Source organism: Tauraco erythrolophus, chromosome 4 (assembly GCF_009769465.1).
Source record: "Tauraco erythrolophus isolate bTauEry1 chromosome 4, bTauEry1.pri, whole genome shotgun sequence".
Classification (NCBI taxonomy): domain Eukaryota; kingdom Metazoa; phylum Chordata; class Aves; order Musophagiformes; family Musophagidae; genus Tauraco; species Tauraco erythrolophus.
Window position 1 is genome coordinate 57,940,613 of NC_141468.1, and position 17,277 is coordinate 57,957,889.

Consider the following 17,277-nt stretch of genomic DNA (forward strand, 5'->3'; position numbering starts at 1 on the left):
AAAGCCCCTAGTGACCATTAAAAGTGCACATAGACTTTGAGGGAAGGAGTGGTGATCTCCTTCTCTTTTCTTCTGATTGACCTTTAACTGAAAGGTGCATCCCCTTGATTATCAACAGGCAAGAACACCACACTGTTTCTGCAATTGCTGTGCTGGGTACAAAGTCAGGTGTGGCTCCATGCAGGAAGCACCATCTTGCACCTTTGACTTGTCTGCATTCAGTATCATACTGCTTCAGTTTGGCTGCTGGATGTTTTTCTGCTCAGCAGCTGTGCCACTGAGAAGGATGAAAAACTCAGCTTTCCACTGTGAATACCAGCCAACGGAGGCATCAGGCAGAAAGGACATATGCGCAAGTGCACCACCCGTTGTGCTGTGGGAGGGATGCTTCAGTTCTGGTAATGCGAGGTGGGGGGAAAGGCTCTGGCATTTTTACAATTAATATATTGGCTCTGTAGGGTCAGGCTCAGTTGCTCTATTCTTTCTGGACTGAAAAATAAGAACCAGGCTTGTGTTCAGAGCTAGAGGAAATCCGAGTGTTTCACTCCCATTAGACTGTATTGCTTCCTGCTGATGCAGGGACATTATTATTTTTTTTTTACTTTCTAACTTACCCAGTCTCCTATAAAAAGGAAGGACCTGGGGCCTTTTTCAGATACTAATAGGTAGAAAGCAGTCTTTTATTGCACCTGAGAACTCACTTCTTTGGAGATATGTCATTTGGACAGTGTTTGGCTCTTCTGTGGGCATGCTGCTCGCATGTGTGGATCTGGAGGATGATTGCTGTGCTTCACGGCTTCAGGAAGAGGATTTGGAGAGGAGAGCAGTTAGCAGTCTATAAGGAGCCCATAGGAGGGGAGTGTTACGTCCCGTGCAAAGCAGCAAGGATGTACCTTAGGCCAGTGAGCATCTATGGCTAGCCAAAGGCCACTAGATGGCACTTCCGATACGTCCTGTGTTAGTGCAGCCTTATTGCCATGGATATTTGAAGTCTCAGTAGCTCCATTCACTTGTATTTGTTCAAATGGTATTATAAGAGAGGAAAGTGAAGAGCCACTTCCAGGATCTGGTTGGAGTTTGAACTTGATCCGTCTAGCTAGGAGACTAACCCAATCCATTCTGTTCAGCTCTGCTGAACTTTAATGACCTCTCTGTAACTCTTGTAGGTCCAGATTCCATTTCTTGGTCAACCCTATGTTTCTTTTGCTTTCTTGTTCTGTATTAACTCTTTGCAGATCTGTCCAACTTGTGCAAACTATTCCTCTATCTCACTGTATCCCTTTTAGCCATGGAAATAACTGAGGACTTGGCAGGACTTGTTTTTCCGGAGTGCTCTCTTTGTTTTGGAAGCCAATGACACCATTATTGGTAGGGTGCTTCGTGTGAACAGCAGATGTTTCAAGGGGAGGGGACCTAAGATAGCTATTGTTTTCTTTTTTTAGATTGCCCATCAAACACCTGTGTTTTATTAAAAAAAAAGCTGGGAGGGAGGGGAGGAAACATTAGGGGTTGGATAATATAATGTATTATCTGTTTCTGAATAAACGTTTGTTATACAGAGTGTATTCTAAGCCTTTTTAGATGCTGTGAAGCAACTAAAGATAGATGGAGTTGTTCCAACATTGAATCAAGCATGCTTTTGGAAGAATATAGAAACTTCAAAACTGATCATGTGATGAAGAGCAAGAGGTGTAGATGAATGAGAGAATTGATATTCATAAACCCTTTAATCTGGATCGTCAAAATTAGTAGCTGATTCTTGCTACTAAGTGGAAGCAATTTGTGTCCCCAGAATTCTCTTGTCACAGGAAAAAAAAAGAACGGCCTTTGTTATTGACAGCCTAGTAATTTTAAAAGTAATTTTATTTAAAAAAAAACACAGCTGTGAAATCAGGTTCTGTTCTAGGTGAAATAGGGTACTTTCATTATCAGTTAGATAGAAAGCTGTGGAAATGTGAAGACCCATGTATTCAGAGTGCATATCTTGCCTCTTTCTTTTGCAAGGGGAGATTCAAGCATTTTTTTTTTTATTATTCATAATGGATTCATGTCCATTCTAAAAGCCAAATAGCAAGATGCACTTTGTAACTTGCTGTTAATTTATGCATTGTGTTTAGGTTATCTCTGAGAAATTACCTTAATGTACTTCCTTGGAAGAACTCCTGCTCTGTTCTCTAGCTCTGTGATCTATGGCAGTATTTTTTTATTACTATTTTTTTAAGTTGGTGAAGTCAATGATTGTCCAAATACTAGTCCATCTTTTGTCTTACAGCAATGTCTCGATGTGCATTGCTCTTCTGAGTCAGCTCTAAAGTTGTCTTAGTCTTCTCATACTTTGTAGTGTGGCGTCTTTTGCTGGGCACTGAAAGAAGAGTAACCAGTTATTCCTAGTCCTTTCCAAGCAGTTCAGTTGGCAGCTCTCCGGTTTTGCCTTGGTGTCCTCCAGCTGTCATGTTAATCTTGTTTGCATTCCGCTGAGCTCACCTGCCGCCTCTGACCTCACATCTGTGCACATATGCCCTCATGCAGCATGGTTATATATTTTTGTTCAGGTTTGGTTTTTTTATGGGTTGTTAGAAATTGTAAACTTGCGTATGAAACACTGATGGCTTGCGCTAATTCAGTATGGCTGGCCAGGACAGGTAGTAGGTAATTTGTAACGGTGTTTCTCTTTTTTTTTTTTTCTTTGTTTTTTCAAATACATGTTGACTTCTGAAGTGATGCCACAACTTGCGATATATTTTTCATGGCTTTTGCATGATAATTTATTCTGATTTCTTCTGATAATGTTGATTAACTTGGGTATTTGTTTGGTGAGTCAGCTCTGTGTTATTTCTTAATTTCACTGACCTTTTTTCATCTTGTACATAATGCCTTGCTTCAATATCTTTATTTTTGAGTGGTTCCGTCTTCCTTTCAGTCATAAATACAAGTTCCTCTGTAAAGGTCATCTTTTTTTTTTTTCCTTTTCCCGACCAACAGTCTTTAAAATCTTACAGTTGTCTTTGAATGTTTTTACATACCTTTATTTCTTCTGTCACTTGCCTCTCTAGGAATTAAGCACATTGCCCGGGGTTTACACCGCTCAGGTTTTCATTTTCCGAACTGCGAAACTAAATGACGATGCTCTGGATGGGGAAATCTTTTTGTTACGCTCAACCATCGGCCGGCGGCGAGTCCCTCACGGCGGGCAGCGCCTTCCAGGCGCTGCCCGCCCTGAGGGACCCGCCGCCGCCATTAGCAGCGACGCTCCCCGTGCGCGAGAACTACAACTCCCGTCGGCCGCCGCTTCTCACCGCTTCCCGCCGCGCTAAGATGGCGGCCGCCGAGAAGCGTGCGGTGGGAACGGCGCCGGCGGGCTACACGGGTGAGACGGGGGTGTGGGAACGATCGGGAGCGGGGCCGGGGCGGGAGCGTCTTTAACCGGTGCGTCGCCCGCAGCTCTGGCGGTGAAGTTCGGGGAGCGGCAGCGCTCGCCCCACTGTCTTCTGCTGAAGGAGCACCAAGTACGGGAAGGGGCCGGCAGCACGCACCCGCCTCGCCGCACCCTGTTCGTCCTCAACGTCCCGCCGTACTGCAGCCCGGTGAGTGGGGCTGGGGCGGCCCGTGGGAGGGGGTAGAGGGGTTTCGTCGGCGCAGGGGGCGACCGCGGGGCTCGAGCCGGCGGCGGAGGCGGCTGGAGGCCGAGAGCGTCGCCTCAGGAGCGTGCGGCCGCGGGCGAAGGAGCCGGGCGCGCCCCGGGGACGCTGCGGGCGGAGGGGCTGGGGTCGCGGCGGAGAGCCGCCTGCTGTGCTCCGGTAGTCCGTGGGCGAGACGGTGGGGAGAGGAATTGCTCCTGCTTTCCTGTACCGTTCGTTCTCTCTTATTTTATGCGTGAAGGACTCTCTGTCGAGGCTGTTCGCCTGCTGCGGGAGTGTCCAGTCTGTGGACATCTGTGAGAAGCCAGGGTCAGGAGAGAAAAAAGAAAAACTCACATCCAAATTCTTCAACTGCAAGACTGTGACGGTAAAGCTCGGGGGATGGGGGGGCAGGTGAGGAATACTGATGCTTTAGTGGTCAGAATGGGAAAAGATCATAAGTGCTGAAGTACTATTTGGAACATGAGATGTGGAAAACCGTTTGGGGGTATTGGGTGACGTGACTACTTATTTAAGTTTACGTTATCTTTTTTTTGCTTTTCCACTGTAACTTGTTTGATTTATTTTATTGTTATTTGTACTGCGGCTCCTTGCTGCATCGCCAGTTTCCCTGGTGTATCTGACTGGCCTAGGTGTCTCTTTCTTTTAGGGATTTCAAGTAGCATATGTGGTGTTCAGGAAACCAGCTGGTGTCCAGGCAGCCAAGGCCCTGTCACGGGAAGGTCCCTTGCTGATATCAACAGAAAGTCACCCTGTGAAAACCGGCATTAGCAGTAAGTCATCCCTAGCTATCTTCTTGCTAGCTAGTGCTGGGGAAGAACAATACTCATTCCTTACTGAATCCTGCCCTGTATGTCCCAGACTAATTCTCACCATTTTGTACTGAGCCGGCAGACGTCCAGTGCTTCATTGTCCTGCTTTTATTATTCATGAGGTAGCAACCTTGTTGTGCTGGATCTTGGGATTTGGTCCAGTGACCCCATGGGAGAATGGGATCACTTGGTACAATGGAAGGGTAGTTTTTTCTGACGTTTCTTCAATATCACAAAGATTCGGAGAAACTGGCTGTGTCTTGCCCTCAAAGTGGAAGTCAGGCTCAATAACAGGCACCAGGTATCAGTCAAGATGACAGCACTTTGGATGCGACCCCTTGGGAGGAACACAGCCCTGACTGTTGCATCTCTTGGGCTTAAGGCTAGCCCACTTTCTGCTTGAGAAATTTGCGAGCTCTTCCCATCACTTACTGACTGTGGCCTGGGCCACAAGTTTCTTGAGCTGTGGCAGTGGGGAGGCTGAAAAGAAATGGGAACAGACTGTGTCCATCTCCACAGCAGTTCTCTCTAAACTTGCCCAAAGGCATCACACTAGGGCTTGCTTCTATCAGAGGCTACTGCTGACTTCTGCCCTCTGTCTCAGAGTGGATCAACAGCTACGCAGCCTCAGTCGTGGATCGGGAGGAGCTGAAGGCCGAGGTGGACACCTACATGCAAGAGTATGACAAAAAGATAGCAGAGGTGAGGGCAGGCTGGGGAGGGAACCTGGCTAAGCAGTTTGTTTGGGGAGGGGAAAGGAAGAGAGAGGATCTCTCAGTGCCCAGGTCTGAGTGGAAAGGGCAGAGGGAAACACGCTGGCTGTCAAGGTTTTACTCCCAGTTGCTGGTGGGCGGTCAGGTCCTGGTTTGGTCCTGGTCCTTCCACCCAGCGTTTACAACAGGTATCCACAAATAAATTGGGTCCTGGCTGGCGCGTAGTGTTGTGACCCAGTTGAGTGCATGTGCCCTTGGTCCCACACCTTCCTTCTAATCTTGTGCAGAAGCAGGAGCTGTAGCTTTGCATGTGCGTAAGGGGGACGGTGGGGAAGCTGTGCAGCAGGTTGGCTGCCAGCCTTTCCGCACTGAGCTGCCTCACCCTTCTGTCTTTACAGGAAGAAGCCAAAGCAGCCAAGGAGGAGGGCGTTCCAGATGAGGAGGGCTGGGTGAAGGTAACGCGGAAGGGCCGGAAGCCTGGCCTGCCCCGGACAGAGGCTGCCAACCTGCAGGTGCTGGAGAAGGAGAAGCAGAAAAGGGCCCGCAAAGAGCTGCTCAACTTCTATGCCTGGCAGCATCGTGAGACCAAGAGAGAGCGTGAGTGTTTGAGTCTCCTCCTGCTTCTGCCTCCCGTCTCTCACACTGGCCCGAAGAGCATCCTTTTTCCTTCAGTGGAGGCTACATCCAGCTGCAAGTGAACAGTCGGCTGGGTGGTTGTGCGAACGGCCTTGCCAGCTTTTGGGGGCCCCTTGCCAGCATCTGTCCTAGCAAGGGCTGCTGGAATATTTTGCGGGAGAGTGTGTAGGTCATGGCTTTCCAATAGATGTTTCTTCAGTCTGCAGAGAGGCAGCAGTTGAAAGGCAAAACTAGCCTGTTTCCTCCCCAAGAGGGAGCTGCAGCACTGCCGGAGATGAACGGCCAGAGCCCCAGCTTGGCACTCGGCCCAGGCGCAGAAGGACCTGCTCTGGGAAGTGTGTGTTTGAGGCTGTCAGGACTGAGCTGAGCCCCTCCTGTTGTGTGGAAGTGAAGCTCCCCAGGAGAGGGAGATCGGCTGCTCCCCTGTGACCTGTCCTCTTTCTCTTTCTGCCTCTTTCAGACATCGCACAGTTGAGGAAGAAATTTGAGGAGGACAAGCAGAGAATTGCGCTGATGAGAGCCCAGCGCAAGTTTCGGCCATACTAAGCCATGCCGAGCTATTTCCTGGGATGCCTGTGCTGGAGAGGGTGGGAGAGATGCTTATGGACTCCACGTGCCAAAGGATTTCAAGGAATTGAGGCAGCTTGAGGTTGTCCCTGCCCATGGATCTGAAGTGGGAGATCCCAGCAACTGCCGCTGAAGAAGGAGTTTTCTCAACTCGTGCCGGTATCCACCTGCTGTCCCAGCCATTGTCCAACCCTGCAGCACCACTTCCCAGGGCACTCAGGTCAAGGGGCTGAGGCAATTCCTGGGACAACTGGTATCTTGCTTCCACCTAAGGACCTCCTAAATCTTGGTGAGAGCTGGTATTGACCTATCACAGCCTCTGCAGGGGCAGGGAATGGCTGAGGAACTGTAAATAAACTGCCGCTATGTTCTCAGAACATGAGAATGTCTCTCTTTGTCTCCCATGGTCTGCTGTGGGGGACAGCTGCTTGTGTGTTGGGATGGCAATTAAAGTCATGGCTTGTATGCCTATGCTCCTTCGCACATATTTTCGTGGGGTGAGTAAAAAGAGCAGGGTAGTGACTTTGGGAACTTCCCAGTTGGGCTTTTCCCAGACCTGTTATCACAAGCAAAGATCAGTGGTGTGGTACAGAGCCCTACCCCTTCTCTTGGTTTTTCCCTCCCAGGCAGCTCCGTCTCAGCCAGCTGTTGAGGTGCCCAGTCTTCCATCTGTGCATGGACCTCTACAGCCAGGCCTACAGGAACTTCTGTTCAGCATCACCCCTAGAACAAGAGATGGCAGCCTGGCTTCGGAGGGAGAAACCATACTCATCACCAAGGCTCGTTTCCATTTCACCTGTCACCAACCCAGAGGTGGCAGGTGAGGATGGCAATAGGCAGATGCAGCTGTGAGGCAGTGCTTTTGTACTGCCCACGTGATGTTTGTGCAGCCTTGGACTTAATGATTGTTCACCCCAGTGCACTGTTGTGATCAGAGAAGGGCTGTAACCCACCCACCCTCAGGCTTCTACGCCTCTATTTTACTGCCTGCTGCCTCCGTATGGGCATGACCATCAATGTAAGGTGGAAATGCTGGTAAATTCCACAGAGCTAGATTAAAATGGATTTACCTTCCCCCTAGAAAACCCACTTCAAGTGCAGTTTCCATTGCATGGGGAGATTGCCATGCCTGGTTGCTTGACTTGGCTTTTTGCATCAATTTTAACTAGGAGGCAGATGGATCCTTAATACACCGTTATCTAAAGCAGAATGCATGTAGGAATCACTGCCTCCAAAGATTGGTGTTTTAGCTGCTTAGGTGAGCATCCCAAAAGAAAGGAGGTTCACTCTCCTATACAGTCAAGAAGACAGAGTTAACAGTGGGAGATTAATATTTATTTAGGACAAAAATAATCTCTGCCAATTTTTCCATCGTTAGTAGTTCTTCTAGCTGTTTAGCTAGAGGATTACTGACTCATTCCCTAGGAGTTCATTAAAATGGCCTTCTGTGTCCAGGTGAGCTCTTGTTTAAAAGTCAGCATAAATAAGCAGCAGCTCTCACAGTAGAACAGAGACACTCAGGTCCTCGGAGCTCAGGCACCCATGGAAGCAAGCAGAGAAGCAGAACGCTTCCCTGTTTTTTCAGTAGGTCTAACCCTGGGAGGAGACTCATCGCACCATCCTCGGGGAGGAGGTGAGATGAGCCACGTACCTCTCACAATGCTACAACTGGTGGTGCTGCTGCTCTCACGGAGGATGCCTCTGCCTGTATTCCTGCTGTATTTCTGGGTCAAGTTAGAAGCATGCAAGGGGAAGGCTGCCTTGGGCATCTATCCCTGTACTCACAGAGCTGGAAGTGGAGGAATGATTCCTTTTCCCTTTGACAACCGAGATCTTCTGCTCAGCTCTCCTCCAGGGAACCACCAGCAGACCTGCTTCCACCCTGCAGTGAGCTAAGCTTAGGGACAGGTATCATGAAACTGATGTTCACTGTGAGGTAGGAATGGTGACAATTTCTCCAGAGCCTACTTTTTAGCTCCCTGTTCTCCTGGATTACTGCAGCAGACCCTTCTTTCCTAGAGCCTGGCTCTGGTGTTCTGCGCCGTCAGGAAGTTGCTGATGATCCCAGACACCACCTCAGGTTCATTCAGGTGCACAAAATGACTCCCAGGCACCTCTACTAGCTGGATGTGCTGGAGAGAGAACACACAAGAAGATGACCAGGAAAGTGTTCCCTCCAGCAAGCTGTGCGGCACTCAGGGTGTGAGGTGAGGCAGGACAGGGATGGGAAGACCAGGGAGGAGCTGGGTCCAGAAGGCAATACCAATTTTGGATCTCAGCAACAGGGGCAGAGTTGGCTTCCTCTCCGTGTGAGGGCTGCACCATTAAGCACAAAGCACCTAGTGGGGGTTGCCCAGCAAGGTGATCTGCTTCCTAGCTGCTGCTCAGGTTGGTGGCACATAAAACAGAGATGGAAGGATGGAGTTTGCTCTCACCTCTCTGAGGGTAGACTCAAATGCCTCCCGTAGGGCTTTCACAAAGTGATTTCTGCTGTCTAGCTTGTGTGGTACCAAGAGTCCATCTCGTGCTCTGAAAAGCAACAGCACGGCTCAGTACAGCACATAGTGTGCCTCTGTCTGTCTTGGCTGCTGTCCAGGGCAGAGGCAGTGTCCCCAGGGCAGAGGCAGTGTCCCCAGGGCAGAGGCAGTGTCCCCAGGGCAGAGGCAGTGTCCCCAGGGCAGAGGCAGTGTCCCCAGGGCAGAGGGGTGACAGACCCAACTGTTCTTTCCAGGCTGCTTGTAAACAGCAGGGTTGCAGGGTCGTACATGGTAGTCAGAGGAGCACTGCACAGCTTGGCTAAGCAGCTATTTTTTGCCAAACTACATTTAAAACCTTGGGTGACTGTCTAGTAGTATGACAGTGGAGACCAGTTAAATATTATCCCCCCTGGAGCTGGCTCCTTAACTGGTCCGAGGTACATCATTCCCTGCCTCCACCCTGTCTTCTGCTCTTAACTTTTTCCTTCCAGCCAGCTTCTGCATCGCTCCTCTGTTCCTTTCCCCACTCCATGCTGCTGTTTTAAACAGGGTGTGCCCTGCTTGGAGAGGGAGGTACCAGGGCAGTCCTGGAGAAGCCAGCATTAGACCTCCTGCAGAGCTAAGACCATGCTGTCTCCTACTGTACTGCAGGTGGTGGGACAAGGTAACATCCCAGGCTTAAAGCTATGTACTCTGTATGGCCTAGAGGACTCATCCTCACCAGGAGGTTGCATTTCTGGATAAGCAGGAGAATCCTTAAGCTCTTCTGATTTCAACAGATCAGGGAAAGCCAAACTGCATCTCCTTTCTTAACTTCTAGAACTTCCTGTCATTTCCTAGAGAGTCTGTTAACAGCACCACACTGACCAAGGTAGCCAGAGCCCTGCACTTCTTGCCCTCCAAGGAGATGGGAAAAATGCAGAGGAGGACTAGCAGAACCAGCTACCCACCCAGACAGCTTAACAGCTGTAGGGCTCTGTGCAAGCCACTGGCTACCTCCCCACAGCTGCTCTCTGCTCTGGGCACCACAGGGGAGAGCTTGCAAGAGCTGGGTCAGGCCAAGGGCTCCAGGATCAGCTGGAGGGGGTGGAGGCTGCCGTGGTTTCACCTGTTTGCTCAGAAAAGAGGTTTCAGGATCTGAAGAAGGGGGCAGGGCTGAGTTGCTGTGACTGGGGGAAGAGTCAGGCCAGGAGAAAGCAAGACGCAGCAGTGCTGCGGAGAGTCACCAGGATGGTCCATTGCTGTAGGGCCAAGGGACAGAAAGTTGCGGGACAGCCACGTGAAGGCATGAGCATCGGGTGGACGGGGCAGGTTGGCCCTTTCCTTGGTCAGCCTTGCACCAGGGAGGCCCAACCTGAAAATGCAGCACTAGGCTAGGAGCAGGACATGCCAGCTGCTCTCTTCCTGCTCCAGGAGCCTGCCCGGGCCATGGCAGTGGTGGGGAACTGGGAAATGCTTCTCGCATGTGAGGCTCTACTGTTGCGCTAGCTAGCCTTAAGGTCTGGGTGGCTGCTGCAGAGGAGGGAGTAGCAAAGGACTCCTCTCTAACCTTCATCCCCTCCACCCAGGGCTGCAGGGAAGCAGCAAGGGTTGGTTTGGCTTGTGCCTCACTCACACAATGATGAGAACACGGTCCTGAATCTTCTGCAGGAGCTTCACGCACTGCTCCACTGTGAGGGACTCTCGATTCTGCTGCAGGTGCAAAGATTGAGAGAGCAGCAAAGGTCAGGGACAGCAGCTGGGGGCAGAGAGTGTCCCTGACCCCTGCTGCGCTGGTGGCTCTGAAGGCAGGAGTGGCTGCGGCCCCGAAGCTGCTGTGCTGGGACACGACCGGCGGCCAGGCTGCGCGCAAGAGTCGCTGGCTCTGCAGAGGCTCCTTCTGTCCAGCTGCGTTTCAGGGCTGCCAACAATGCTGCCTGCCGGGATGCAGCACATATGGGAATGATCGCATAGCAGAGGAAAGCTTTAACAATCCTTTCACTAAAAAGGAGACAGTACACTACTCGTAGCCTGGCAGTAGCACAGGTAGATGAGGCCCTACTTCCTCCAAAGTGGCACAAACCTGTCAAAATATCGAACATAGGGACTTTGCTCCACTCTTTCCCCTTCTTATACAAGTGACCTGACAAAGAAGCTGACCTAAAGCATCCATCCTTCTGCTGCCTGAAGAGTTATAACAGCAAGAAAATGGGGCCAGGAGGCCCTGGGGCAGAGAAACTGCTAAAAAAATCTGTAACATTTTCCAGTGACTGTAAGCTGAGTCAGTTAATGACCGAGCGCAGGCTCTTTTAAGAGCAGCATTTAAAAGAGATGTGGGAATTAGGGAAGCAGAAAGTAAACAGCTGGGTGGAGGCAGGGCCTAGGCTCAGCGAGCAGGCCTCCTCTATCTCCGAGTTTTCTGTAAGCTCAGGGCTCAGAAGCAGCGGGGGGTGCCTCAGAAGAGCAATGCTCACCGTACGGACTCTCATGTCTCTGTTATACACCAGCCCTGGAATGAAAAAACAAGACAAGGTTTTCATGTCTCGCAGGAGCAGGAGTTGCTCTCCCTCTCCTCACCTTTGGGGTTTGCCCAAGACTTTCTGAGACCAGAGGAATAGGTTTCATTCAGATTTTCCCTTTTTTTTTGATATCTTTTCTTTAGCTGTTCTAGGACTCTGACCCAGTTGCTGGGAATGGAGAGCTCTGCCTCCAGACCTAGCTGATCCCATTTAGGCTGCCTAAACTTGTAGCCAGGGCACCCTGTACTCTGTGGAAGACAATGGCTGTTGGCACCACTCCCTTCCCACACCCAGCGTTTTTGGCCCAGCACTGTGATGAGCCCTGTCTCCAAGCAGCCCCTTACCAGCGGGTGTCTCAGTTGCTCCTCGCTGCAGCAGGATTGCCCCACCCTCTGCTGTCAGATGTCTGTTTGCTTCTAAGAGCCTGGGGGAGACATGGCAGAGATTGTTCTGCTGGAAAAGGGAGGAAGCGAAGCGAAAATGGCATGACAAGGTGACAGCGAGCTCTCAGGCTGCTTCAGAAAAGAGCAGGAAGAAGCAGCAGCTTCTGGCAGCAGAAGCAAAAGGTCTTGCTGAAATTCCAGAGGAGGACTTAAAAGAGGCAGAGTTTCCCCTTCTGGTACAAGCAGCCAAGGTGAGGGCAGACAGCAAACGAAGAGGACAGATGGGAACCCACCTCTGCAATGCTGCTTCCGGGCTACGTGCTTTGGGCGTTTGCTGCTTTGCCTCTAGACTCAGTAATCTGTCAATCACCATCCGTTTTGATTTCAGCCATGCCTCAGTGTCCTGAAACAAAGGAGAGGTACGGAACAGGAGTAACCCCTCTCCATTTTACTCTTTATCAGAGGGTACAAGGTGGCATTTCACCCTTCAGCATCCCTCAGAACTAGTACCAGTTATGGACATCATATTAAAAATGCCTATTTCTGGGAAAAGAGAACAGTAATATTTAAAAAGCAAGGTAGGAACAGAAAGCTAAGCATTGCTGTAAAGAACTCACTAACTTTTCACCCCTGCCATCTTGGCTACCCCTTCCTACCTCACTTTGGAGTTGAGGACAACTGTTCAAAAGGACAAAAGAAATCTGGGATCTTTTGTCTCTCTGACCCTGGGCTTCTGTCCCATTTCCACCAACCAAAGCCCCAGCATCTGGTAACGATGACAGCAGGTTAGGAATATAGCTTTATGTCCTGCCAGGAACAGAAAAAGAAATCCACCGATCTTGCGCTCAGATGACTCAACAAGCTGTTGCCAAAAAGGCAACCTCAGCTGGCAGTTGCTTGGACACAGGTTCTGGTTCCCTTTGTACAGGGGCATGGCACAGACAAGTGAATTTCAGTGCTAAGGGACTCCAGGATGTGGAGCACTACCAAGCATCTCCGAAGGGCCACCCTAAGCAGGGACTTCAGTCCATGCAACAAGAAGCAGATCTGTGCCTGCCAAAAGGAAGAGCCCTGAGACCTGTGTGACCTGCCAGGAACTCATCACATCAGTGCTTTCTCTGAACAACCCAGAGAAAGAAAAAAAAAAAAATCTGTATTTTATTTAAAAAAGGGAGGGGAAAGACATGTGACATCTAACCTCTGGAGCTAGCAGAAAGCCAAGATTTTCCAGCAGGATCAGCTTGTCCACCATCTCAGGATAAAGGAAACAGAACTGAGGAGAGATGAAACAATATGAGAGAAAGAGAAAAGCTGAGCATGGAGTGATGTCTTCATCCAGCTACACTGGAGAGGGGGGTCAGGGGAGGGTCTCTCCTCCCCTGAGATCCAAGTCTCCCACAGTCTGTCCCTTTCATTCCTCTCCCATTTGTTGTTCCAGCTGCAGAAATCACAAACCCCATGAAGAAGGCATGCTTTACTCACCATTCCTGCCACAGACCCACCTGCCAAGGAAAGAAGTGTGCTCGGTTATGCACTGGACACCCTCTGGTAACAGGAACTCCCCACCCCCACAGCAGGAGCTGCCTTAGAAGCACAAATGCGTGTTGTACCAAGGGACAAAGCCCCAAGTTCAGAGTAAAGCCCTCCCAGCGGGCAGGACACAGCCATAGAGCAAGACTATCGGCCAGCTAGATTCCCTGTTCTGTGCCGTCTCCATCTCCCTTTCAGACAGCAAAAGACAAGGAGTTACTAGTTAAAATAGCATAGCGCGCAGGTACTGTGAGCTGCGGCCGGAGCAGCCCTGGAGAGCAAAACCTAACTCATGGCAAAACCCAATCATGTCCCAAGCACAAAGGGACAGAGCCTGGAGTCCACTTACCCTCAGCAAGCTCCATGACCCACCAAGAAGGGCCCTGCTGTCCCCAGGCTTTGTGGCCTTGCAGGGTCCAGGCAGGAAGGCCTGCTTCGAATTTTCCTGCCACAGACCACCCCTCTTTGCCCATGACTGTTTCCTCCTGCGGGTGAGGGAAAGGCCCTCAGCACCGTTTGTACTACAGGGTCTTGAAAGCAAAGGCATTTCAAACAAGGGCACAGATTTTTTAATCACTCAAGCAGGAACCTGCTACTTGACACAATATAATAAATATTCCAACCCAGCTCCTAGAAGCATGCCTTGTAAGTTAATTATCTGCTACTATTTCCACGATTCTCATAGCTTACAAGGACATGAGCTACTTACCCATACTGTGACCCATCAGGGTGAACCGTCTCCACTGCAAGGCTAAGTGGCAATAGATAAAAACAGACAATGCTGCATTAGAAACCAGAGCAGCAGCATCTTTCTGCTCCTCCATCAACACAGGCCCCTTCTCCCAGGAGGGCTTTTGCATTGCTTAATTTGCTTCCTAATCCAGAAATGAGGTGGCTAAGTAGGCCAGTTTTAAAGAAAAAGAGCATCCACCACCTCATTTCCTTGGTAGTTAAGTCACGCAGCTCTCAAGCTCTCTGTATGGCAAACAAACTACAGCAAATTCCCATTCGTTGCCAGACACGAGACTGGCAAGAAGCAAAGGAGCCTGACTGGGCAGCATCTGCTGGAAGAGAGAGACCTTGACAGAGCATCCTGCTGCAGGGCATTCCGCAAGAGCCGTGAGGACACAGAGCCAGGTTCACTGCCTTCAGGAAAGTGCGATTACTCCAAGTGAAAGCTCTCTGCACCATTTAGTATATCAGGCTCTTCAATCCATTTTTAGGGCACTCCGAGAGGCTTATGGGAAAATACTGCTTCATCAGTGCTGCCCATCTGAAAACATACCTCACTGAAAGACGTGTTTTACCCTCTGGCACATCAGAGAACTTCTAGAGGCTCTTCATACACTCAATGGGGGATGCAAAACTGCACATGCCACAGCCTTCCCCAAGATCAGCATACAGATGGGCAGTTACATCAGGAGTTATTAGGAGCCCAAGACACCTTGGCTTTCAGATTTCTTTGTATGATACTAAAGCAAGCAGCTTTAGTCATAGGGGAGAAACAGAGGAGTCTCCAACATACACTTAACACTGGTTAGAGATCACTGGCTGCTTACAAAAAGTGAGTCTGGCAGAACTGGCATCCACCACTTCGCCACTACTGCTTTTTAGTACAGAAACACTTGCTTCCCAGGGCTTACTGTTTCTTCCTCTCACAAAACAGCGAGAAATAGGGATGCTTATTCAGTCTGTGGTCACAAAGCACCAGCTAACATCAGGCTGGGGAGAAGCAGAGGGAACTGACCTCTCTCCTGGCAGTAAATGCTGCCTGCTTGTTCCAAGAAGCAAAAGCAATATAGCACCCACTGCACAAACATGCCTTCAAGGGTCCCTTCAACTACCCACCTGCTGCCACTCGGAGCACATCACTCACGTAATCCAGAAAATGGTAGGGGGAACCTGCAGGTCGGTGGGATGACAAGCCATGGCCAGAAAAATCCATTGCCACATAATAGCAATCTGAAACAGAGAGTATCAGATGTTCAGCCTTGCAACACCGTAAGAGCCATCCTGATGAGCCAGACCTACCTCTGGGGAGCAGTGGAATAAGCTTGTCAAAGGTGTTGGCATTGTCCAGCCAGCCATGCAAGCACAGCACGGGGTGTCCCTCTGAGGGTCCCCAGGCCTTGGCTGCCACGTGGCCCCAGGGCACAGGGAACTTCAACTCTGAGAACATATTCAAAATAGAGTGCTTGCAAGTGATGTCCCTGGAGAGCCACGTGCTCGGAGTAGGTCCCAGGGATCTTGTTAATGGCCCAGAGCTCTGAAAAGAGTAATACAGGTCTTTAGTAACTCACCAGCCTCCTGTGGTCTTAATTAGCAGCTTGCTGATTTATAGCTCCCCATTCAACATCCCAAGCTGCCGTCTCTGCCTGCCTGTTTGGGGAATCCTCCTCCCAGCACGTACTAGCAACGCTCCTAGGAAGAAAGAAGCTTTCCCTATGCAAGCCTCCTCTCTGTGTCTCTGCAGCAGCTGCAACCCGACCAGAAGGCGCAGGAGATCTGGCAAGAGGGAACCATGCAGAATTCCCCTAGCTATCTGCAGTCAGCCAAGCACCTGTCCCAAACCAAAAAGGCAGTTTTGGGAATATGAATGCTGCCTCCAGTACTAGCCTGTTACCACCTTCTCCTCTTACCTTGGTGCTTCTTCTCTCTCACACCACCAGTCGGCACCTTCGAGAGAGCAGCTGCCTACATGCCACACAGCAGGTCACTGCTGCCACCCTCCCATGCACCCCTCAGGACCAGGGACCCCGCATGGGAACACGGGTCCACAACCTGCCAGGCACCCGCTCGACCTCAAACCTGTCTCATCACTGCCAATCTGCCTGGCTACATCTGACCTTTACTCGACCTCAGCCTCCTGAGTGAAGTCCCAGTACTATCCAACCTCTGGGGGTCTTCCAGAGGTGGTTTGAGTATCTATCTCCTCTTTACCCCCAAGCCTTTCTGACCCCCAGGGCCCCTCATGGGCAGCCTGACTACACCCATCCTCAAGCCTACCATGCCATATCCCCTTCCCAGTCTTGGGTCTCTTAAATAGCTCCCTGAGACCCCAGAGCAATTAAATCACTCTACAGCAAGTCTCTCCTAAGCCCACACCTCTGTAAGGTGTGAGGACAGACCAGGCAGGCCGAGAGAGAAGGCTGCTGTCAGAGCCCTGAGAGCAATTACAGGCCCAAAGGCTCCCAATCAGCCACACCTGGGGCCTCCCCTACATTCTTCCCTCTTGCCCATGAGTAGCCCAGGACCTAGCCCCAGCAGCACTGCAGGAGTGCTGGTCTCCAGCACCAATGCCCTGGCCCCAGGGACCACAGCCTGCCTGCTGGTTATAGGGCTGTCTCTGACCCCGGGTGTCTGCGCTGCGCCTGATGGTGGCAACCATGGGCTGACTTCCTGCTGTGACCACAGTCCTGCCCCTTCGTCACGGACCGATGACCCGGGCTCCCAGCAGAACCCGACTGCCCTCCCCGGCCTGCCCTGCCCGAGCCCGGTGGGCCTCTGGCCCCGGAATGTCCCCCGGCTCCGGGGGGCCCTCCCCAGGTGGGCAGGCAGGGCTGCTACATCCCGGCCTTTGCCTCGGGGTGCCCTGGGGCAGCCGGCCCCGGAGAAGGGCTGCCCGGCGACCGACTCTCGTTCGGCGCCGAGAGCGGCCGCCCCGGCCCCGCTCCCCGCGCCGCCCGCACGCTGCGCCCCGGCCCCCTCCTACCGCTCCGTCGGGCCGGGACGGCAGAGCAAGGCCGCGGCAGGAGAACGCAGCCCGGCGGCGGGCGGGCGGGCCGGGCCGGCTGCACCGCCCTGCTCCCCGCCTCCCCGGGGTGCCGCGGGCCCCCGCCTCCTGCCGCTCCGCCGGCGCGGGGCCGCCACGGCCGGAGGGAGGCGGTGGGACGCGGGGTGCCGCCATCTTTGTCCAGCCTCATCGCCCCACGGGTCCGGGGTCCGGCCGGGAGACAGGGCGGTGGGCGGGCAGGGGCGCAACAGTGTGGCCTCCCCTGCCTGGGGAGCGTTCCCTGGTTCCCC

At 51.6% G+C, this 17,277-nt stretch overlaps 2 protein-coding genes across 5 annotated transcripts; one reads left to right on the plus strand and one right to left on the minus strand.

The window, feature by feature from the left end:
* Positions 1-178: 178 nt before the first annotated feature.
* On the plus strand, positions 179-13,180 carry RRP7A (ribosomal RNA processing 7 homolog A). 3 transcript variants are annotated; one of them, XR_015222128.1, is made up of 8 exons: positions 179-398; positions 3,442-3,584; positions 3,880-4,005; positions 4,288-4,411; positions 5,055-5,152; positions 5,562-5,760; positions 6,260-6,655; positions 13,163-13,180. XR_015222128.1 is itself a non-coding variant. In XM_086611011.1 (7 exons), exons 1-7 carry the CDS (start codon positions 179-181, stop codon positions 6,343-6,345), a joined length of 996 nt encoding a protein of 331 aa, XP_086467137.1. In that variant the 3' UTR covers positions 6,346-6,801. The 3 variants fall into 3 exon arrangements, 2 of the variants coding, with proteins under 2 accessions (XP_086467137.1, XP_086467138.1); XM_086611011.1 differs by lacking the exon at positions 13,163-13,180 and having other exon boundaries at positions 6,260-6,801; XM_086611012.1 differs by lacking the exons at positions 179-398; positions 13,163-13,180 and adding an exon at positions 3,316-3,367 and having other exon boundaries at positions 6,260-6,803.
* Positions 7,680-17,010, minus strand: SERHL2 (serine hydrolase like 2). Of its 2 annotated transcripts, XM_086611014.1 has the most exons (12): positions 16,967-17,010; positions 15,286-15,520; positions 15,103-15,216; positions 13,964-14,005; positions 13,207-13,226; positions 12,923-12,997; positions 12,018-12,127; positions 11,686-11,765; positions 11,297-11,331; positions 10,459-10,535; positions 8,802-8,895; positions 7,680-8,498 (listed from the first exon to the last, which is right to left on the minus strand). In XM_086611014.1, the coding sequence occupies exons 2-12, from the start codon at positions 15,431-15,433 to the stop codon at positions 8,382-8,384; spliced, it is 912 nt and encodes a 303-aa protein (XP_086467140.1). In that variant the 5' UTR covers positions 15,434-15,520; positions 16,967-17,010; the 3' UTR covers positions 7,680-8,381. The 2 variants fall into 2 exon arrangements, with proteins under 2 accessions (XP_086467140.1, XP_086467139.1); XM_086611013.1 differs by having other exon boundaries at positions 15,103-15,520.
* Positions 17,011-17,277: the final 267 nt, after the last annotated feature.

Coding starts and splice junctions, on each gene's coding strand:
- RRP7A (XM_086611011.1), top strand. CDS start 179: ATGCAGGAAGCACCATCTTGCACCTTTGACTTGTCTGCATTCAGTATC. Junction 399..3,441: donor GGAGGGATGCTTCAGTTCTG/GTAATGCGAGGT, acceptor CGTCGCCCGCAG/CTCTGGCGGTGAAGTTCGGG. Junction 3,585..3,879: donor TCCCGCCGTACTGCAGCCCG/GTGAGTGGGGCT, acceptor TTATGCGTGAAG/GACTCTCTGTCGAGGCTGTT.
- SERHL2 (XM_086611013.1), bottom strand. CDS start 15,433: ATGTTCTCAGAGTTGAAGTTCCCTGTGCCCTGGGGCCACGTGGCAGCC. Junction 14,006..15,102: donor TGTGCTCCGAGTGGCAGCAG/GTGGGTAGTTGA, acceptor ATTGCCACTTAG/CCTTGCAGTGGAGACGGTTC. Junction 13,227..13,963: donor CCTGATGGGTCACAGTATGG/GTAAGTAGCTCA, acceptor TTTCCTTGGCAG/GTGGGTCTGTGGCAGGAATG.